General features: G+C 46.2%; 1 protein-coding gene across 1 annotated transcript in view; it reads right to left on the bottom strand.

Annotated features, from left to right (window-relative positions):
- The window catches only part of LOC115187971 (DENN domain-containing protein 1B-like), a gene marked incomplete at its 3' end in the record, with an annotated part of 47266 nt that extends 24568 nt beyond the window's left edge, over positions 1 to 22698 (bottom strand). The window contains exons 1-8 of the mRNA XM_029747061.1: positions 22690 to 22698; positions 21296 to 21345; positions 19604 to 19723; positions 12393 to 12462; positions 9051 to 9131; positions 7016 to 7075; positions 5417 to 5470; positions 3041 to 3151 (exon numbers count right to left, since the gene is read on the bottom strand). Coding sequence (XP_029602921.1) covers positions 3041 to 3151; positions 5417 to 5470; positions 7016 to 7075; positions 9051 to 9131; positions 12393 to 12462; positions 19604 to 19723; positions 21296 to 21345; positions 22690 to 22698 — 555 coding nt within the window. The remainder of the gene's footprint in view (positions 1 to 3040; positions 3152 to 5416; positions 5471 to 7015; positions 7076 to 9050; positions 9132 to 12392; positions 12463 to 19603; positions 19724 to 21295; positions 21346 to 22689) is intronic.
- Positions 22699 to 23816: the final 1118 nt, after the last annotated feature.

Raw genomic sequence — 23816 nt, 5'->3', positions numbered from 1 at the left:
GCCTCCTCGCTCTCTCTCTGTCTCTCTGTCTCTCCGAGGGAGAGTGGTAGTAGGGGCCAGCTGGATGCCTCCTCGCTCTCTCTGTCCTCTGTCCTCCGATAGAGTGGTAGTAGGGCCAGCTGGGATGCCTCCTCGCTCTCATCCAGCTCCCGGTCTCTCTGTCTCTCCGAGGGAGAGTGGTAGTAGGGGCCAGCTGGATGCCTCCTCGCTCTCTTCTTTAAAAGTCATGCCAGGGACGGACTAACAGACACACACACACTAATAATAATAATTGGATGGCTGGACAGAGGGAGGGATGGATGGACGGACAGACGGACAGACAGAGGACTTTAAAGGATAAAAGGCTTATAGAGAGGTGGAGGTCTAGTGATGGGCGTCTTACATATCAGTTAAATAAACCTCAGTTTGTCTTGTCACAAAACTCTAAATCACACAGAATATCACTTCCATCCGTCTGCTAAGAAAACAGCCGTCACCCGCAGCTCTGATAATTTACACCCTGTAACCCCTGGAGCCAGAGGGAGAGCGGCTGGGGTTCTGAGGGGGGGAGAGAATAGGTGAGAGGAGAGGCAGAAAGGAGGAGAAAGGGGAAGAGAGGTGAAATTCTCCAAGGGCTGGGTAATTCTCTACACCTCCCCCGGATCCCTCCACTCCATCCTCAGGGAGACCTTGGGTTCCGACCGTCCCCCCCCGTCCCCCCTCCCGGCGGTCCGCGTCCCGGGCTGCAGAACGGTACAGATAGGATTGTGGATGACATCACTCCTGCTCTCCCTCTCCCTCTCCCTGTCATAAACATTTGGTTCTGCTGTCAGCCACGGAGATAAGAAGCACAGAGAGATCCACTCCCTCACACCCAGCAGCTCTACTCCAACTACGGCAGAAAGTAAAAGTCTAATAACAGATAATAAACTGGGAGAGAGTTAGAGCGTCTAATAACAGATAATTTAGGGCATGTCGGCCATTAAAACGTAGCAGCTTTAAGAGAAACAGTCAAATATAATCCTGGTTTAGTGCTGGCTTTACCGCTTGTCAGGGACTGGAGATGGACCACTGAACTCTGTCTACGTGCGCACGTGTGTGTAAACCGTAAAAAAAACATTGAGATATTAAGTTTGATGTAGTGTTGTAATATCGATGAGGAATGCCATGTTTAATCAGACACTTTACTTTACTACTCCCATGATGTTCCTGTAGTTTAACGGTGATGTAAAGTACTTAAGTAAAAACACTTTAAAGTACTTTTTTTTATTACAACTAATACGTTTAATTCACTACATTCCTAAAGAAAATTTACTTTTTACTTCATACATTTTCCCTGAAACACAAAAGCACTCGTTACATTTTGAATGCTTAGCAGGACAGGAAAATAGTCTAATTCACACACTTATCAAGAGAACATCCCTGGTCATCCCTACTGCCTCTGATCTGGTGGACTCACTAAACAGAGAACATCCCTGGTCATCCCTACTGCCTCTGATCTGGAGGACTCACTAAACAGAGAACATCCCTGGTCATCCCTACTGCCTCTGATCTGGTGGACTCACTAAACAGAGAACATCCCTGGTCATCCCTACTGCCTCTGATCTGGAGGACTCACTAAACAGAGAACATCCCTGGTCATCCCTACTGCCTCTGATCTGGTGGACTCACTAAACAGAGAACATCCCTGGTCATCCCTACTGCCTCTGATCTGGTGGACTCACTAAACAGAGAACATCCCTGGTCATCCCTACTGCCTCTGATCTGGTAGACTCACTAAACAGAGAACATCCCTGGTCATCCCTACTGCCTCTGATCTGGAGGACTCACTAAACAGAGAACATACCTGGTCATCCCTACTGCCTCTGATCTGGTGGACTCACTAAACAGAGAACATCCCTGGTCATCCCCTACTGTCTCTGATCTGGTGGACTCACTAAACAGAGAACATCCCTGGTCATCCCTACTGCCTCTGATCTGGAGGACTGGTGCCGTCTGCTTTGGTTAATAGAAGGAATTTCAAGAGATTTATACTTTTTATACTTAAGTATATTTAAAACCAAATACTTTTAGACTTTTACTCAAGTTGTATTTTAATGGATGAATTTAACTTTTACTTGAATATTTTTCTATTAAAGCATCTACACTTTAAATCAAGTATCACAACTGGGTACTTTTTCCATCACTGCAGTTTAGAGCAGGGGTCTGTACCGCCCTGTAGTTTAGAGCAGGGGTCTGTACCGTACTGCAGTTTAGAGCAGGGGTCTGTACCGTCCTGTAGTTTAGAGCAGGGGTCTGTACCGCCCTGTAGTTTAGAGCAGGGGTCTGTACCGCCCTGTAGTTTAGAGCAGGGGTCTGTACCGTCCTGTAGTTTAGAGCAGGGGTCTGTACCGTCCTGTAGTTTAGAGCAGGGGTCTGTACCGTCCTGTAGTTTAGAGCAGGGGTCTGTACCGTCCTGTAGTTTAGAGCAGGGGTCTGTACCGTCCTGTAGTTTAGAGCAGGGGTCTGTACCGTCCTGTAGTTTAGAGCAGGGGTCTGTACCGTCCTGCAGTTTAACGCAGGGGTCTGTACCGTCCTGTAGAGCGTATAATGAAGAGGTACAGTGCTAATGAAGAGGTACTCACAGTGTTAATGAAGAGGTACTCACAGTGCTAATGAAGAGGTACTCACAGTGCTAATGAAGAGGTACTCACAGTGCTAATGAAGAGGTACTCACAGTGTTAATGAAGAGGTACTCACAGTGTTAATGAAGAGGTACTCACAGTGTTAATGAAGAGGTACTCACAGTGCTAATGAAGAGGTACTCACAGTGTTAATGAAGAGGTACTCACAGTGTTAATGAAGAGGTACTCACAGTGTTAATGAAGAGGTACTCACAGTGTTAATGAAGAGGTACTCACAGTGCTAATGAAGAGGTACTCACAGTGTTAATGAAGAGGTACTCACAGTGTTAATGAAGAGGTACTCACAGTGTTAATGAAGAGGTACTCACAGTGCTAATGAAGAGGTACTCACAGTGCTAATGAAGAGGTACTCACAGTGCTAATGAAGAGGTACTCACAGTGCTTAAGCTTGCTTGAGGTATGATGCTGCGTCGTTCGTGCAGCATGCTGGCGTACAGCTGTAGCATGTTGTTGACGTCCACCGCCACAAAATACTCTGTCAGGTTCCTCTGGAGGGGAGGGGGGAGGGGGTGGGCAAGAGAGACAAGACAGTCGTGACTCTAACTGCTCAGACTGCTCAATGGCTCAGACACAAGACTTATTTGACAAGGGACTACAGACAATGATGGATTATAAAGTGAAAGCCAGCCACATCGCGGACACAGACCCCTCTCTCTCAGACAAAGCTAAAACACCTTCACACGCTTCGAGGACAAGAAACACAGAGCCTCCCGACGTGGGCCCCCGCCGCTCACCAGGACTGTGGGCCCCGCCGCTCACCAGGACTGTGGGCCCCGCCGCTCATCAGGACTGTGTGCTCCCGACGTGGGCCCCTGCCGCTCACCAGGACTGTGGGCCCCCGCCGCTCACCAGGACTGTGTGCTCCTGACGTGGGCCCCCGCCGCTCACCAGGACTGTGTGCTCCTGACGTGGGCCCCCGCCGCTCACCAGGACTGTGTGCTCCTGACGTGGGCCCCCGCCGCTCACCAGGACTGTGTGCTCCTGACGTGGGCCCTGAACTAAATGACTACTGCCCCATAGCACTCCCTACTGTCATAATGAAGTGCTTTGAGAGGCTAGTTAACCTCCATATAACCTCCACCTTACACGACAACCTAGACCCACTGCAAATTCTACCCTGCACCTTAGACACTTGTCACTAGCCGGCCACCGCCTGGTACTCTGCCCTACACCTTAGACACTGTCACTAGCCGGCCACCGCCTGGTACTCTGCCCTGCTGGAACTAGAAACACAAGCATTTCACTGCTGGAACTAGAAACACAAGCATTTCACTGCTGGAACTAGAAACACAAGCATTTCACTGCTGGAACTAGAAACACAAGCATTTCACTGCTGGAACTAGAAACACAAGCATTCACTGCTGGAACTAGAAAACACAAGCAGTTCACTGCACCTGCTTTAACATTTGTTGATCTCTGGTTCACAACAAATAAAGTTTGACTTGAGAACTACCCACTTCGCAAAGCAGTAGGGATGTATGTCTCTTTTCCTTGAGCCCAGGAAGTAACACATTTCACGAATGTAGGTCATTTGTTTACAGTATTTCACAGCACTCTCCAACTGCACTGAACAAAAATATAAACACAACATGTAAAGTGTTGGTCCCATGTTTAATGAGCTGAAATGAAAGATCCCAGAAATGTTCCATACACACATGAAGCTTATTTCTCTCAAATGTTGTTGCACAAATTTGTTTACATCCCTGTTAGTGAACATTTCCCCTTTGCCCCTTTGTGGCATATCAAGAAGCTGATTAAACAGCATGATTATTACACAAGTGCACCTTGTGCTGGGGACAATAAAAGGCCACTCTAAAATATGTAGTTTTGTCATACAACACAGTGCTACAGACGTCTCAAGTTTTGCATGCTCACTGTAGGAGTGTCCACCAAAAATGTTGCCAGATAATTAAATGTTAATTTCTCTACCATAAGCCGCCTCCCAACATAATTTTAGAGAATTTGGCAGTACGTCCAGACGGCCTCACAACCGCAGACCACGTGTATGGCATCATGTGGGCGAGAGGTTTGCTGATGTTAACGTTGAGAACAGAGTGCCCCATGGTGGCGGTGGAGTTATGGTATGGACAGGCATTAGCTATGGACAACGAACACAATTGCATTTATCGATGGCAATATATAATTGGAATGCACAGATATACCGTGATGAGGTCCTGAGGCCCATTGTCATGCCATTCATCCACCGCCATCACCTCATGTTTCAGCATGATAATGCACGGCCCCATGTCACAAGGATCTGTACACAATTCCTGGAAGCTGAAAATGTCCCAGTTCCTCCATGGCCTGCATACTCACCAGACATGTCACCCATTGAGCATGTTTGGTGTTCCAGTTCCTGCCAAAATCCAGCAACTTCACACAGCCATTGAAGATGAGTGAGACAACATTCCACAATCAGCTTTAACTCTATGTAAAGGAGATGTGTCGTGCTGCATGAGGCAAATGGTGGTCACACCAGATACCGACTGGTTTCCTGGTCCATGCCCCTCCCTCCTTTTTTTAAGGTATCTGTGACCAACAGACACCTATCTGTATTCCCAGTCATGTAAAATCCATAGATTAGGGCCTAATGAATTTATTTCAATTGACGGACTTCCTTATATGAATTGCAACTCAGTCAAATCTTTGAAATTGTTGAATGTTGCGTTAATATTTTTGTTCGGTGTATAAATACATTTCATTGATCATTTCATCCAACAGGCTCTAGATCTGGGGCAGGATGGTTGACTTACACTCTCGGGGATGGTGGGCAGGCCGTTGATATCTGGTGTTATGAAGTAGGAGTGCTGAGGAAACACACACACAGAGAGAGAGAGAGAGGACAGGGTCAGCAATGTGTAGAGTAGCATGTCACTCAGAGAGAGAGAGAGAGAGAGAGAGAGACAGAGAGAGAGAGAGAGAGAGAGAGAGAGAGAGGGGACAGGGTCAGCAATGTGTAGAGTAGCATGTCACTCAGAGAGAGAGAGAGAGAGAGAGAGAGAGACAGAGAGAGAGAGAGAGAGAGAGAGAGAGAGAGAGAGAGAGAGAGAGAGAGGGGACAGGGTCAGCAATGTGTAGAGTAGCATGTCACTCAGAGAGAGAGAGAGAGAGAGAGAGAGAGAGAGAGAGAGAGAAAACTTATGAATCCTCATCTATTCTTCTGTGGGAATTATTGAGCTTCCATCTGTACAGACAGCTAGGAGGGTAGCACTGATACACACACGCAAACACACCTGATCCCTATAGATTCAAGATGAGGTGAGCTCTCTGGCAGGAAACAAAGTCTTTATTTCAGTATTAAAGGGTACAAGCAAAACACAAACACACACACACACACACAGGTTTCTGAGAGGATCAGAGAGCTGCCTGTCTCACTTTGGGAAACCAGAGCAGGTTGACTGTTTGGATCAAAGACGCCTGAGAGGGGGACAGAGCAGGTAGGAGAGCATAGACTGCACACACACTAAATGACACTCTTTATTTCAGATGTTATTACACACGCCATATGATGACAGACACACATTCATACAAGCACATACACACACACACACACACACACACACACTAAATCCCACTCCAGATAACCCCGGCGTTTTGACTCCTTAGAAGAGAGAAACGACAGAAACCACCACCAAGCACAGGTCAAAATTACAACACCCATAAAACAGCTCACTTGGAAAAAAGGACCAAAGGTAAATCTACAGTGCTCACAAACACTTCCTGATGACAATTCACCTACATGAATGATGCAGCCTGCTTTCTACGGTTGAGTAGTGGGTCACTATGTTCTGCTTTGGAGGCTGTGATATTTTAATGGTGGATTATTGTTGCTTGATAAACCCATGGCACAGCACAATCATTGAGAACACGCACATTTGTTTGCGTGTCCTCAGTTCAGTTCCATCAGTCCCAGGCCCTCGCTCTGTGTGTGTGTGTGTGTGTGTGTGTGTGTTTGTTTGCTTATCTGTAATTTTTTTCAAAGCGATGTTTATCTAAAAACATGAAATGTGGGTTAACGGGATAGGCATCAAGGAGACTTTCTGAGCACAATTGCCTTTGCTTTAAACATGCACCATAAAAAAGACTTCTGATACTCGGGAAGAGACTACAGTACAATGGAACACCATTAATCATTCACTCAGTTTGATTGTTTTCCAGAGAAGAAGAAACCCGACTCCAAGGCCCAGGATAGGTTGTTTTTTTGGTGAGATTTTAAAAGACAGACAGGCTTATTTGGCCAAATTGTAAAAGCCTCAGCTCCCATGCGGTTAGAGAAGCAGCAGCAGCGGTTTTAACATCGCTCTTTCTCTCCTCCCTCATTTTTCGTTCACTCACTCTTCTCCTGCACTCACCGGCTGCTGGCTTGGTGCATCTTTCAGTACTTGCCCAGTGGCTATATGCAACAGTGATGTCTTCACAGTGAGAGAGAGAGAGATAGAGAGCAAAACAGAATACACACTTGAAAGGGGACAATGATCTGGCTTTTGTTTCTTGGCAGCCATGATAAAAATACAACATGTTGTGGAAGATTCTGCGTCATCAATTTAATAGTTGAACCCTGACCTCTCCCCTCGGGGTGTTTTCTCCATTAACCTTGGTAATGAAAAATAAAGGTTTATTGAAAGCGTGCCAGACTAAAAACTAACAGAATAAATTGTATTCCTCCTCCTCATGATGCTTCACAATCCAACTTAACCTTTCTTTCTTATCAATGTATTTATTGGTTAATAAAAGACAACTGGAATAAATTGAACTGTATAATTGTATAACCTTTAGTTATTACAGCCAAGGAGAGGCTACCTGTTTTAAGTCTTAGTCTACTGTAAAGAATAGCTGCCTTCTCTTACAACACAATACAGTAATCATGCAGAATAACAAATAGAGACTAAAAACCTCTATTTTCCCCATCAATTTAAAGCGACAATTAGCAGTTGAAACAATAACAAAGCCCTGCCCCGCCCCTGTTTCGGTAAAAAGCTGAGAGATGGGGCTGGAGAAATGTAATCACTTTCTAATTCATAGACAGAGCTACTGATGCAATAAGTGATAATCCATGACATAAAAATTATAGTAAAAAAAAAAACTTTGTGAGGCTATATAGTGTTTTCTTACATTGACTTTGTTTACAAACATTGGAGAAAAACAAGCTTATATTTTGGGTTCTGATGGGGGACGACCATTAAACCAAGCTCCTGAGGCATTAAGAAGTTACATTCTTATGTAACAACTCCAGATTGCCCCTTTAAGACACAGTTATGGAAAAGGAGCGATTTAAAAAGAAGTGTTATATTTGTCCAGTAATCCTCTGTGAGATAGTGTCAGGCGTAAGTAAAACAAGACCTGTGTTTGACGGCCAGTTGGTTGTTAGGATGTTTCTGCCCGTGATAACTAGGCGACATGATGAGTTGCGAAAGCGGCCATTATGGCTAACAGACGTCTAGCTAAGGCTTATCCCACAGACCACTTGTGTTTCTAAACAAAGTGTCAGCCACTTCTCCTCACTTATCTCACTCCTATCTTCCTTATCCTGGCTCTCCTTTAACTCTCTCTCTTCCTCTCCCACCTCCGTTCCCCCTCTCCTCTCCCACCTCCGTTCCCCCTCTCCTCTCCTCTCCTCTCCCACCTCCGTTCCCCCTCTCCTCTCCCACCTCCGTTCCCCCTCTCCTCTCCTCTCCTCTCCCACCTCCGTTCCCCCTCTCCTCTCCCACCTCTGTTCCCCCTCTCCTCTCCTCTCCCACCTCTGTTCCCCCTCTCCTGTCCTCCCTCCGTTCCCCCTCCTTCTCCTCTCCCCCCTCCGTTCCCCCTCCTTCTCCTCTCCCCCCTCCGTTCCCCCTCCTTCTCCTCTCCCCCCTCCGTTCTCCTCTCCCCCCTCCGTTCCCCCTCCTTCTCCTCTCCCCCCTCCGTTCCCCCTCCTTCTCCTCTCCCCCCTCCGTTCCCCCTCCTTCTCCTCTCCCCCCTCCGTTCCCCCTCTCCTCTCCTCCCTCCGTTCCCCCTCCTTCTCCTCTCCCCCCTCCGTTCCCCCTCTCCTCTCCTCTCCCCCCTCCGTTCCCCCTCTCCTCTCCTCTCCTCTCCCCCCCCCGTTCCCCCTCTCCTGTTCCCCCTCTCCTCTCCCCCCTCCGTTCCCCCTCTCCTCTCCCCCCTCCGTTCCTCCTCTCCCCCCTCCGTTCCCCCTCTCCTCTCCCCCCTCTGTTCCCCCTCTCCCGTTCCCCCTCTCCTCTCCCCCCTCCGTTCCCCCTCCGTTCCCCCTCTCCTCTCCCCCTTCCGTCCCCCCTCTCCTCTCCCCCTTCCGTTCCCCCTCTCCTCTCCCCCTTCCGTTCCCCCTCTCCTCTCCCCCCTCCGTTCCCCCTCCGTTCCCCCTCTTCTCTCCAGGAGTCCTGCTGTACCTACCACACTCAGGTTGACGGGTGTGAAAGGCTTTGGCACCGGCAGACTGTACAGAGAGTTCAGCATGTCATTCAGCTCATTCTCCTGCAAAACACACCACAATAAGAATTATCCAAATGTAAAATTGTGTGTCAGATATATATACAAAACACCAGGTGAATCCAGGTGAAAGTTTTGATCCCTTATTGATGACAACTGTTAAATCCACTTTAAATCAGTGTAGATGAAGGGGAGGAGACAGGTTAAAGAAGAATTTTAAAAGCCTTGAAACATGGATTGTGTATGTGTGCCATTCAGAGGGTGAATGGGCAAGACAACATATTTAAGTGCTTTTTGAACAGGGTACGGTAGTGTGTCAAGAACTGCAATGCTGCTGGGCTTTTCATGCTCAACAGTTTCCCCGTGTCCATCAAGAATGATCCACCACCCAATACTTTCTTAAGGCACTGTAGTTACTAAGACAGGTTACTAAGACATAGTTACTAAGACTAAGTTGCAGAGTTACTAAGACAGTTATTAAGACTAAGTTGCATAGTTACTAAGACTAAGTTACTAAGACTAAGTTACTAAGACATAGTTACTAAGACACAGTTAATTGTATATGAAAAACATTTTTGTCTCAAGACCATTTTTGTCTCTCTGATTGGCAGCTTTCAATGGTGGAGCTTTAACAGTGTGTGTGTGTGTGTGTGTGTGTGTGTGTGTGTGTGTGTGTGTGTGTGTGTGTGTATGTATATATATATATATATATATATATATATATATATATATATATATATATATATATATATATATATGTGTGTGTGTGTGTGTGTGTGTGTGTGTGTGTGTGTGTGTGTGTGTGTGTGTGTGTGTGTGTGTGTGTGTGTGTGTGAGAGACACGATTGAACAGCCTCCTGTCATGAGATGCTGAATGCTCACACGCATGGTCAGTAACAGAGCTGAGCCTGAGGAAACACTTCATTTACCCCTGGTCCTAAACCCTCATCTGTCAACGTCCCTCCATCGCCTTGCTACGGCAGGGTAAATATAAACCAAACCATGCACACCGACACACACACCTCATCCATCTTCTCTTTCTGAATCACTCTCTCTCTCTTTCTTACTCGCTCGCTCTCGATCTCTCCGCTTCAGAGCAGAAATAAAGATGAACACAGAAATGTTCACACAAACAAAGGAGTTTTTATTTTACAGAAAATAGCCTTTATACTTGTGCTCTCCTTTTGCTTTGACTGGAAATTACATGCGTCAAACACATTCATCCATAAATGTATTTACACTAATGTAGTTCAGATCCACTCAACTGACCAGAGATTTCAGTAGGACCATTCAAAGAACCCAGACATTGTTCTGTTGAATAACATATAAACTAGGAGAGAGCATTGAGAAGTAAGTAGTATATAATATACAATAACTAAAAATACAAATAGAATAAACAATCAAATATTAGAGAAGCAGGAGGTCAAGATTCTGACGGTTAGCTAATGAAGGTCAGCACTCCCGATTGGTTGAAATGTTGCATGACATGGTCCGTTTCCTGTGCCCTCTGACCCTACGTGTGTGTGTGTATATTAGGGAGGCTCGGCCCCCTTCATGCCTTCCTCAGTCGTGTTGAGGAAGTACATGACAGCACACCGATGGCACTCCTTAGTTCCAGCTCACAACCAATCCCTTCCTCCCTCTTCCTCAATGCTCTCTCTACCTCCCTCAATGCTCAAATCAAATCAAATGTATTTATATAGCCCTTCGTACATCAGCTGATATCTCAAAGTGCTTCCCCCTCTTCCTCAATGCTCTCTCTACCTCCCTCAATGCTCAAATCAATTCAAATGTATTTATATAGCCCTTCGTACATCAGCTGATATCTCAAAGTGCTTCCCCCTCTTCCTCAATGCTCTCTCCCTCCCCCTATTCCTCCCTTCCTCCCTCCCTCCCTGCCTCCTCAATGCTCTCTCCCTCCCCCTATTCCTCCTCCCTCCTCCTCAATGCCCTCTCCTTCTCCCTCTTCCTCCCTCCTCCTCCTCAATGCCCTCTCCTTCTCCCTATTCCTCCCTCCTCCTCAATGCCCTCTCCTTCTCCCTCTTCCTCCTCAATGCCCTCTCCTTCTCCCTCTTCCTCCCTCCTCCTCAATGCTCTCTCCTTCCCCCTATTCCTCCCTCCTCCTCAATGCTCTCTCCTTCTCCCTCTTCCCTCTTCCTCCCTCCTCCTCAATGCTCTCTCCCTCCCCCTATTCCTCCCTCCTCCTCAATGCCCTCTCCCTCCCTCCTCCTCAATGCTCTCTCCTTCTCCCTCTTCCTCTCTCCTCCTCAATGCTCTCTCCTTCTCCCTCTTCCCTCCTCCCTCCTTCTCAATGCTCCCTCCTTCTCCCTCTTCCTCCCCCTCCTCCTCAATGCTCTCTCCCTCCCCCTATTCCTCCCTCTTCCTCAATGCTCTCTCCTTCTCCCTCTTCCCCCCTCCTCCTCAATGCTCTCTCCTTCTCCCTCTTCCTCCCTCCTCCTCAATGCTCTCTCCTTCTCCCTCTTCCTCCCTCCTCCTCAATGCTCCCTCCTCCCTCTTCCTCCCTCCTCCTCAATGCTCTCTCCTTCTCCCTCTTCCTCCCTCCTCAATGCTCTCTCCTTCTCCCTCTTCCCCCCTCCTCCTCAATGCTCTCTCCTTCTTCCTCCCTCCTCCTCAATGCTCTCTCCTTCTCCCTCTTCCTCCCTCCTCCTCAATGCTCCCTACTCCCTCTTCCTCCCTCCTCCTCAATGCTCTCTCCTTCTCCCTCTTCCCCCTCCTCCTCAATGCTCTCTCCTTCTCCCTCTTCCTCCCTCCTCAATGCTCTCTCCTTCTCCCTCTTCCTCCCTCCTCCTCAATGCTCCCTCCTCCCTCTTCCTCCCTCCTCCTCAATGCTCTCTCCTTCCCCCTCTTCCTCCCTCCTCCTCAATGCTCTCTCCTTCCCCCTATTCCTCCCTCCTCCTCAATGCTCCCTCCTCCCTCTTCCTCCCTCCTCCTCAATGCTCTCTCCTTCTCCCTCTTCCTCCCTCCTCAATGCTCCCTCCTTCTCCCTCTTCCTCCCACTCAATGCTTTCTCCTTTTCCCTCTTCCTCCCTCCTCCTCAATGCTCTCTTCCTCCCCTTCAGTTTATTGTCAGGGGAAATAGTTAGCCGAAGTGCGTGTGTAAACACGATTGTATGTGTGTGCATGTTCATGTGTGTATTCCTAAACGGTTTGTTGTTTTCCAGTAAATCATCAAGAGTTGACACACACCTCTCTCTCTCTCTCTCTCTCTCTCTCTCTCTCTCTCTCTCTAACCTGAGTCTTATTAAATGCCACATGTCTTAAAGAAGCAGTGTACAGAGCTCTTACCTGGTTTGTGGTTAGGTAATCTGCTAGCGTGTTCAGGAGCTTGTAATAGATCTCAAACCAGGGCAGATAACTGAGAGACGGAGAGAAACACATGGCAAATAACTGAGAGAGGGAGAGAAACACATGGCAAATAACTGAGAGACGGAGAGAAACACATGGCAAATAACTGAGAGACGGAGAGAAACACATGGCAAATAACTGAGAGACGGAGAGAAACACATGGCAAATAACAGAGACGGAGAGAAACACATGGCAAATAACTGAGAGAGGGAGAGAAACAGATGGCAAATAACTGAGAGAAACACATGGCAAATAACAGAGAGGGAGAGAAACACATGGCAAATAACTGAGACGGAGAGAAACACATGGCAAATAACTGAGAGAGGGAGAGAAACACATGGCAAATAACAGAGAGGGAGAGAAACACATGGCAAATAACAGAGAGGGAGAGAAACACATGGCAAATAACAGAGAGGGAGAGAAACACATGGCAAATAACAGAGAGGGAGAGAAACACATGGCAAATAACTGAGAGACAGAGAGAAACACATGGCAAATAACTGAGAGACGGAGAGAAACACATGGCAAATAACTGAGAGACGGAGAGAAACACATGGCAAATAACTGAGAGACGGAGAGAAACACAAAATACACATGTTTACAATCAAGCCAGAATTCTAAATAATGAATAAAAACACAAACAGAAGTGAGCTATGGACACAGCCAGTGAGCTATGGACACAGCCAGTGAGCTATGGACACAGCCAGTGAGCTATGGACACAGCCAGTGAGCTATGGACACAGCCAGTGAGCTATGGACACAGCCAGTGAGCTATGGACACAGCCAGTGAGCTATGGACACAGCCAGTGTATAGTCCTACTGCTGTGGGTAAAATAGTATACAGTACATCTAATCAACACATTCTTCTTATTCTGGGGGCTTTGCATTTTACACATTCCTGTCGTGTCTGCTGTTTAAAGGTGGTGGGCAGAGGAGGTAGAGACAAGTCTTTAGGTTAAAGGTGGTGGGCAGAGGAGGTAGAGACAAGTCTTTAGGTTAAAGGAAGTGAGGAAGGAAGGTAGAGACGGGCTTTAGTTCTTCAACCCAACATGACTGGGCCAGTGAGAGCTGTGGTAGGAGGAGGAGGAGGAGGAGGAGGAGGGATGCCATGGTTTACAAGCATACTGATCACAGATGCACAGCCCAGGCTCAACCCCAGCCAACACACAGACGCAGACACAGAGGGAGAGAAGCACTACCCCACCACCTATTTACACATTTTCAAATAGACATTCCTTCTGGTTTTTCCTTACCTAATTAATGGCAAATTAATAAATAAAATGAACAAACTAAAAATAATTTATACTGTAGTGTTTGTGTTATGGCTAATGGCAAAATCCACCCACCAGAAGCCAGAAGCATCTGCAATATGTCTCTCTTGATAAGATTGACACGTTCTTGGCGGAGATATTTGACTTGCTTTTGAGGTGGAATGTGGCCAGCATTTTGTTTTGGCTTGAAGGTTGCTCAGAAAAGAGAGCTCAGTTAATTTATAATGTTATGCAATCAAATAATTAAAAAAATGTGGTGGGGTATCGAAGTGAGTTATTACATTTTCATTCAGCTTTGTATTTTAGAAAATGTCTGGCATAATGACAGTGGAAAACGTTATCAATCTGCACTTCAACAAATAAATAGATGCTTCATTAACGTTCACTAACTGAATGAAGGATGAAATTAAGAACAAATGAATGAATGAATGAATGAATACGGTCAAAATTAAACTTAAATTGAACTAATTGTGTGGGTATTATGCATTAACAAAAGTTGGTTGTTAAACTGAAACGGCTACCTGGCTAACAAAAAATAACCACCAAATAAAATCACAATGAAACTTTCAGTAAAATACTGTCTCTAAGATGACTAATGTAGTAGGCTAATACAAAATAATTCTAAAGAGATTACAATAAAATGTTTGATTTGTAATCCCCAGTAAAACGTGTGTGTGTGTGTGTGTGTGTGTGTGTGTGTGTGTGTGTGTGTGTGTGTGTGTGTGTAGGGCTTGGCTGAGGGACTTTTATTAGCCATGGAAGTCCTGTAGAGACAGGGGGATGCTGGGTAGTTCTCAGGGCATGGGTCACTGGCTGCTCTGCAGACTGGAATTAACACAAAACAAGAAAACAAAGTCAACCTAATGCAAATTTTAATATCGCTAAATCGGCAAGGGACCAATGACAGGGCGGTTCCCGGGCAAGTGCAGCCAAGCGCAGCCATTAGGGGCCTGAGTGACCATTAACCTGGAACGATCAGCTTCTTCACAGGCCAATATTCTGATGTCCGCATGAAGATCTCACCGTAATCAGGTCACACACAGTCGAAACACAAAACGCAACATGCCTGTGTTATCTACAAAATTCACATGCTGACCGGACATTTAAAAACAGAAACCTAAAGAGATAAATATGCCCATGTTGCCAAACAAACAAGCAATGGATATTTCTATGAGATGTGGGTGTGTTGAAGTTAATAAATTCAACCAAAAAATGCCACATAAAAAACTAAAAAATCTGAGCAGGTCACTGAAATAGTCATGATCAGTCTCCTCTTGCCCTTTGATTAAGAAGATAGGCTCCTGGACACTAAACCCTTACATATCCCATGTGAGGATTTATTTAAATAGGCCTCTCTCGCTCTCTCCTCATGTGTCCTGTCAGCCTCTCCTTCGTCAGGCCTCACATCCCTCTCAACCATCACACTCCTTAATGACCAGGCTGTAATCTTTTGTTTTAGAGACAAAGAAATGATTGGTGTAGCACAGAGCAGCGAACCACAACTCATCGTGATACCCAGATAGGGCTATTGGACTACATCTTGCCTGAGGTTTTTCTGTGGTATGCGTTTCTTTTTTCTTAAATGAAACTATGTCAGTAAGCACTGCTCCTCTCCCCAGTTAGCGGCTTAGACCTGTTTGTGTTTCCTAAGTCCCCGATAGAGAGACATCCATCACTGTGTGTGGGGGCTTGGTTATCTCTCCAGCTGTTTTAAAACACATATGTCCCTTCAAAGTACTGTATACTCACAAAGTAAACCAATTAATCTGTGGCCCACTCACAACCCCTCATACTGTATCCCCTACCACGACCCCTCATACCGTATCCCCTACCACAACTCCTCATACTATATCCCCTACCACAACCCCTCATACTGTATCCCCTACCACGACCCCTCATGCTGTATCCCCTACCACAACTCCTCATACTATATCCCCTACCACGACCCCTCATACTGTATCCCCTACCACGACCCCTCATACTGTATCCCCTACCACGACCCCTCATACTGTATCCCCTACCACGACCCCTCATGCTGTATCCCCTACCACGACCCCTCATACTGTATCCCCTACCACGACCCCTCATGCTGTATCCCCTACCACAACTCCTCATACTATATCCCCTACCACAACCCCTCATACTGTATCCCCTACCACGACCCCTCATACTGTATCCCCTACCACGACCCCTCATACTGTATCCCCTACCACGACCCCTCATGCTGTATCCCCTACCACGACCCCTCATGCTGTATCCCCTACCACGACCCCTCATGCTGTATCCCCTACTACCACTACCACGACCCTCATGCTGTATCCCCTACCACGACCCCTCATGCTGTATCCCCTACCACGACCCCTCATGCTGTATCCCCTACCACGACCCCTCATGCTGTATCCCCTACCACGACCCCTCATGCTGTATCCCCTACCACGACCCCCATGCTGATATCCCTACCACGACCCCTCATGCTGTATCCCCTACCACGACCCCTCATACTGTATCCCCTACCACGACCCCTCATACTGTAATCCCTACCACGACCCCTCATACTGTATCCCCTACCACGACCCCTCATACTGTATCCCCTACCACGACCCCTCAAACTGTATCCCCTACCACGACCCCTCATACTGTATCCCCTACCACGACCCCTCATACTGTATCCCCTACCAAAACCCCTCATACCGTATCCCCTACCACGACCCCTCATACCGTATCCCCTACCACGACCCCTCATACCGTATCCCTACCACGACCCCTCATACTGTATCCCCTACCACGACCCCTCATACCGTATCCCCTACCACGACCCCTCATACCGTATCCCCTACCACAACACAACCCCTCATACTGTATCCCCTACCACAACACAACCCCTCATACTGTATCCCCTACCACGACCCCTCATACTGTAATCCCTACCACGACCCCTCATACTGTAATCCCTACCACGACCCCTCATACTGTATCCCCTACCACGACCCCTCATACTGTATCCCCTACCACGACCCCTCATACTGTATCCCCTACCACGACCCCTCATACTGTATCCCCTACCACGACCCCTTATACTGTATCCCCTACCACGACCCCTCATACTGTATCCCCTACCACGACCCCTCATACTGTATCCCCTACCACGACCCCTCATACTGTATCCCCTACCACGACCCCTCATACTGTATCCCCTACCACAACCCCTCATACTGTATCCCCTACCACAACTCCTCATACTGTATCCCCTACCACGACCTCTCATACTGTATCCCCTACCACGACCCCTCATACTGTATCCCCTACCACAACACGACCCCTCAGACTCTCTATCAACTCTCACACCACACACGGGGATGGTCAGAAGATATAAGCTAGCAGTGGAAGTGATCAAATCTTCTTTATTATAATTCTGTTGAAGACAAATATTATCTAAAAGCTCAAATCAATTAACTGGTGTTTTTGTAAGGACATAAATGATGTAATTACCAACTAAACAAATTACAACAGAGAGATGAGAGTTATGTTTTCTGGGGTTGGGATATTATCAATATAAACCAACTGCAATCTCTCAATCCATTTCAGGGCAAATAAATATGTGTATATATCTTTGGCTAGGTTGTCATGTGATTAGTAAACTACACGTTTTTAACGACGTAGCCGCGTCTCCGCTGTTTGCTGCCATAAAGTACCTGTTGTGTGTTATTCCTATTCCCTGGATGGGTCTTAAATCTCCCTCTACACCCAGTCAACTTGCACCTTGTAGCTGGCTCACTGGAAGATTTGATTACACCTTTACTTTCCCGGGTTAGAGGTTAAGTACTGGGAAGGAAATGCCCTCCGGCGTCCCGCTCAGTGACCACTAACGGGAGTGCTAACTTCCCTAAAAGGGAACCCAATTCTCAGCCGCCAAATAAAATCAAGGAAACCGCCTTTTTCATCAGCGACCTCTCTCACATGTCCGAAGGCGGTTTCTCCCTAAATGTGAGAGAATTACCAAAGGAAAGAAGAGGAGGCGGAGGATGGGGGTCGAGGGGAAGGAAGAAAGATTGTAAAATCGAAGCATTGTACCTCTTTAAAAAGGTTTTGGCCTGAAGGTAGCACGGCCCTTTTGACCTGGGCTTTAGTCGCAGCACTACAAAGCCCTGGCCATGTAAAACTGTCCTAGTCATTAAGCCACTTCCTTGTGTAAGCATAGGTGACAATTTTATAGTCCCAGCACTTCAACAATCACAGAGAACCAAATGGTTTTAATTACTTTTGTTTTATATGCGGGAAACAAACACTTTAAATGAAGGTAGCTAGCTAGAAATATCTTCGCAGGGACCTTGTTGATCGTCTAAATTTGTTTCTATCTGTTTTATATGATCACAACATACGTTAAAACATATTATTCAATATGATCACAACTTGGATTGTTTATCTAAGAATTAGCAACTACTTCCCAAAAAACAACAGAATAAACTTGGGACCAGGTCTTTACTCTCTGTCATTGATGTGAAAAATCACATTTGTACATATTTCACATGTATAAACCATGAGATATCCAAAATATGCAACTTTGTTATTATGTTTTAAAATATTTTCACTAATCTTTTTCCCCACACAGTGGGTCTATTTAAGAGGCAAACATAAATAAAACAGGCCACAAAAACAGAGAATGTTAAGTCTTTAAAACACACAACACACACACACACACACACACACACACACACACACACATACACACACACACACACACACGAATAAAAACTTTCTATACATTTCTTATGATGAATGAAGCAAGCCATGCAAACTACTCAGAATGCATAATGAATTGTATACATCATATGTCAAATGAATTAGCATGTAGGACTCAGAAAGAGGGGCATGGGAGTCTCTGCTAATTGGCAGCGAGGCTTCATGCATAATTATGGGCCGAGCGGCTTCCTTTGCCGTGCTTCTGTGCCAGTAGCTGAATAACGAGAAGAGAGAGAAACAAAGGGCATGGTGCTGGCTGTCCGGGAGAGTTGGGGGGGGGGGGGGGGGGGGGGGGGGGGGGGGGGTGCAGCTCATCTCAACAGCAGCTCATCAAGAACAAGATAAACCCTGCGACTGTCGTCAATATCCCCCAATTTTTGTATTTTTTTTTATTGTGCAAATTCCCATTACTCCTGTGGTTAATTCAACTATACTGTTTTACTAATTAAATGTTTCTTCTTAAAAGGACATTGTCAACTGTTAACATAAAATGTGGTTTAATTTAAAAGGTCCTATTAAAATAAATAAAACATTTTTCAAATTTATTTTTTACTTAGATATCTTTCTGTGCAATAATAAAAGATTAAATAATATTTTAGATAAATCTGTGCTAAACAATATCTCGAGAGGGAGTTGAAAGTACAACCTTCGGTCTACTACTAAAACAATACTTTATAGTTGTCATTGATAGGTTGTACTTCAATTGTTTGTCCTGGATAAAATAACTAAATGAATAATATTATAGGGACCAAATGAATAGGGAGTTCAGGAGTTTAGTATTCTGTAACTGACTAACTTCAAGAGGCTAACACTCAGATGCATATTGCTTCCAAAGAAACAGTTTCATCATCTATATTTGAGTTTCTTTCACTTCCAAAACCTCACCGTCTCCACAATCAATTAAGACACGTAATCTGCATATTATAAAGAGTGAAGTGAGGATATTACAACTTTAAATTGTATTTATTTATGAATAACTAACGATAATAAACATGTCTTTCTTCATACGTTGGATAATTGTGACAAAATTCATTTCTAAAAATAATACTTAATTTGCGTTACTGATTGATCAATCGGCCAGTAGGTACAGAATAAGCTGCCTTGTTAAAATGTACTATTTTTAAGTCGTATGTGTCGTACCTGAGCAGACAGATGCAGACGCGGCAGCCGGACGTGAGTCTGCAGAAGCCAAACCTCTGCTTGCTCTCGATGTCCGTCAGCACAAAGGTAAAGTTCTGGCCCACCTGACTCTGGGAAACCCTGAGAACAGTCACCGTACACACGCACGCAGGGGACAGAGACAACACACCATTAACACAACCAATTACCACAACACATGTACTACAGTATTACCACACAGTCACCTACGGAACAGATATACCAATCCATGAATTGGGAACAACATGGGACATTCATCAAGTGTTTCAGAGAATCATGGAAATGAGTTGTGAACATGTGATGGTCTGAGTTCTCAGCTAACCAGAATACTGTATTAGCACATTATAACAGCAGAGAGAAACAACAACCTCATTAGAACATATTATTATCAAGATATTTATACAGAAGGGCCAAGCACTACTGACTTGGTGATAGCAATACACAGAGAACATTGTTCAACATAACACTTTTTCCATTATGTTTAATCCTTTACAAACCTACAGTACTAGAACAATGAGTCAGTGAGAGAACTAAATCTGTTTGTTTCTTATTAAAATAAGGACATTTTTTGTCTAAAGTGGCTAACTACTCACCTAGCACTAAGTGTCTCAACCTAACGCTAACTAGAAGGACAAGATCACTACGAAACCATTCTATATATGTCCCTGACTGTTGAGTGGGTGAGAGTTGGGTCTGTTTTCTCTCATGCAGTTTCATCACTAGATGGCAGCAGTTAAGCTTGTGTGTCCTCCAAGCTAAAAAAAAAACAGCACTTTTCACATGTCATTCTCCAGGAAGCAAAATAAGAGCAGAATCCTCTACAGATGGCTACTTTCCAAATCGAGATTAAATTATTCATCAGACTGGTACCAAGTCTAGAGATATAGTTATTCATCAGACTGGTACCAAGTCTAGATATATAGTTATTCAGACTGGTACCAAGTCTAGAGATATTGTTATTCATCAGACTTGTACCAAGTCTAGATATATAGTTATTCATCAGACTGATACCAAGTCTAGAGATATAGTTATTCAGACAATGATAAACGCTTGATACAGACACACATATACGCAGATAGACACACATGCATGCAAAAGCACACTTAGTCAGGCAAACAAGCTCAAAAGCACACGCACGATGGTAGCCTGGCCTGGGTTTGTCAGGGAGCACAGAGCAGAGAGCACAGAGCAGGGAGCACAGAGCAGGGAGCACAGAGCAGGGAGCACAGAGCAGGGAGCACAGAGCAGGGAGCACAGAGCAGGGAGCACAGAGCAGGGAGCACAGAGCAGGGAGCACAGAGCAGGGAGCACAGAGCAGGGAGCACAGAGCAGGGAGCACAGAGAAAGGAGCAGGGAGAACAGCAGATAGGGGTTAACAGCAGAGTAGGGGGGGGTTAACAGCAGATAGGGGGTTAACAGCAGATAGGGGGTTAACAGCAGATAGGGGGTTAACAGCAGATAGGGGGTTAACAGCAGACTCCCCTGTAGCTGAGCTCCATTATGTGGCACATACACAGCTCTCCAGTTTCTAATAAATATGATTTTTGTGTGTGTGTGTGTGTGTGTGTGTGTGTGTGTGTGTGTGTGTGTGTGTGTGTGTGTGTGTGTGTGTGTGTGTGTGTGTGTACACACAGAGTACAGGACTTAACAAGGGAACAGGGGACAGAATCCTACCTCTCCACATCGAAGGGGAAGCAGAACTTGGGCACCGTCTGGAGAACCTCCTGAGAACACAACCATTAGAAAACATTTAGTCAACGTTAACACACTGCAAACACAACCACTGGAAAACATTTAGTTAACATTAACACAACACAAACACTAATACAATGCAAACACAACACTAAAACATCACCCAACGCAAACCCAACACTAATACAATGTTAACAACCCAACGCAAACACAACGTTCATTGATAACCCATTATAAATGTTTTAAACACTAAATGATTATACATGTTTAAAAACTATGAAAAATGCTATGTGTTAATAGTGTGAACATTACTTACTATTTATTTGTAGTTTATTCATTATTAATAATTAATGTAGTTTTATTCATATACAACCCTGTAAATGTTGCCTAATCAAACATAACAGACTTAATCAATCAAATGACTTGTTGAAGAAGGATTAATTATAAAGTCTTACAGTGATAAAATCACCTCATTAAATAATTAAAATCAGGCTAAATAACCGACACACAACAGACATTACTTCATCTTCAGAGCTGATGAGTGTTGCAGTTGATAGAATCAGGGCTAAAACGTTTTCTATTCTATAGATCCAGACCAACAGCTTAAATCATTAGCTATGATAACCTAGATCAACTATCAGGGGTGATGACGGGGGAGGGAGGGAGGGATGGAAGGAGGGAGACTTAGGTGGTGGCAGATTGCTGTGACAATGAGCTAAGCAGCTCTGGGTGTACAGAACGGGCAGGGTGGAGGGGGGGTGTACAGAACGGGCAGTGTGGAGGGGGGGTGTACAGAACGGGCAGTGTGGAGGGGGGGGTACAGAACGGGCAGGGTGGAGGGGGGGGTACAGAACGGGCAGGGTGGAGGGGGGGGTACCGAACGGGCAGGGTGGAGGGGGGGGGTGTACAGAACGGGCAGGGTGGAGGGGGGGGTGTACAGAACGGGCAGGGTGGAGGGGGGGGTGTACAGAACGGGCAGGGTGGAGGGGGGGGGGTGTACAGAACGGGCAGGGTGGAGGGGGAGGGGTACAGAACGGGCAGGGTGGAGGGGGGGGTGTACAGAACGGGCAGGGTGGAGGGGGAGGGGTACAGAACGGGCAGGGTGGAGGGGGGGGTGTACAGAACGGAAAGGGTGGAGGGGGGGGTACAGAACGGGCAGGGTGGAGGGGGGGGTACAGAACGGGCAGCGAGGGGGTACAGAACGGGCAGGGTGGAGGGGGGGGGGGTACAGAACGGGCAGGGTGGAGGGGGGGGTACAGAACGGGCAGGGTGGAGGGGGGGGGTACATAACGGGCAGGGTGGAGGGGGGTGTAGAGCCTTAAGGGCTTTACCTCCCAACACCTCCCCTGGGGGGGACCTGCCCTTCAGCCCCCCACCAGGGGCATATGGATTTAGACAAGGAGCAGAGCTGAGCCCCATATGGAACATCTGTCTGTCTGAGGGGTGAGTCTGTCTGTCTGTCTGTCTGAGGGGTGAGTCTGTCTGTCTGTCTGTCTGAGGGGTGAGTCTGTCTGTCTGTCTGTCTGTCTGTCTGCCTGTCTGAGGGGTGTCTGCCTGTCTGTCTGTCTGCCTGTCTGATTTTTTATCTGTCTAAGGGTGGTGAGTGTCTGTCTGTCTGTCTGTCTGTCTGTCTGTCTGTCTGTCTGTCTGTCTGTCTGTCTGTCTGTCTGTCTGTCTGTCTGTCTGTCTGTGGGGCGAGTCTGTCTGCCTGTCTGTCTGTGGTGTGAGTGTGTCTGTCTGCCTGTCTGTCTGAGGGGTGAGTCTGTCTGTCTGTCTGTCTGTCTGTGGGTGGTGAGTCTGCATGTCTGTTTTATCTGTCTGAGGGTGGTGAGTCTGCCTGAAGGGTGTCTGTCTGTTTTATTTGTCTGGCGGTGGTGAGTCTGCCTGTCTGTCTGTCTGTTTGTCTTCTATTATTAAGCACCTTGTAGAGCCTATCTTATCTTAAATATGGCCCTCACACTCACCAAATAAAAACATATGGGTTGCCAGATTCCTAGAACTGTCATTGTCCAGCCCATTTGGGTTGACAGGAAGCATGTGAGTTTGAATGACAGTCCTGACCCAAGGACACCAACAAGATCCCGATACAACAAAACGAGAGTAAGCAGTGTGTGTGTGTGTGTGTGTGTGTGTGTGTGTGTGTGTGTGTGTGTGTGTGTGTGTGTGTGTGTGTGTGTGAGTACACATTTTGCCGGTCCTCACTTGTAAAAACACTATTTTAGGGTTAGGAGTTTGGGTGAGATTTACGGGGTGAGGTTTACGGGGTGAGGTTTACGGGGTGAGGTTTACGGGGTGAGGTTTACGGGGTGAGGTTTACAGGGTGAGGTTTACAGGGTGAGGTTTACAGGTTAAAATAGGATTATAGTAAGACAAAGCTGTGTGTGTGTGTGTGTGTGTGTGTGTGTGTGTGTGTGTGTGTGTGTGTGTGTGTAAACAAAGACTGATCTATTTCACTCAAGATCACACAAACTCAGCAGGGGCAAATGTCCACAACATTCCAACA

Source organism: Salmo trutta, unplaced genomic scaffold (genome assembly GCF_901001165.1).
Source record: "Salmo trutta unplaced genomic scaffold, fSalTru1.1, whole genome shotgun sequence".
Lineage (NCBI taxonomy): Eukaryota > Metazoa > Chordata > Actinopteri > Salmoniformes > Salmonidae > Salmo > Salmo trutta.
This window is presented reverse-complemented; position numbering and strand designations above follow the sequence as displayed.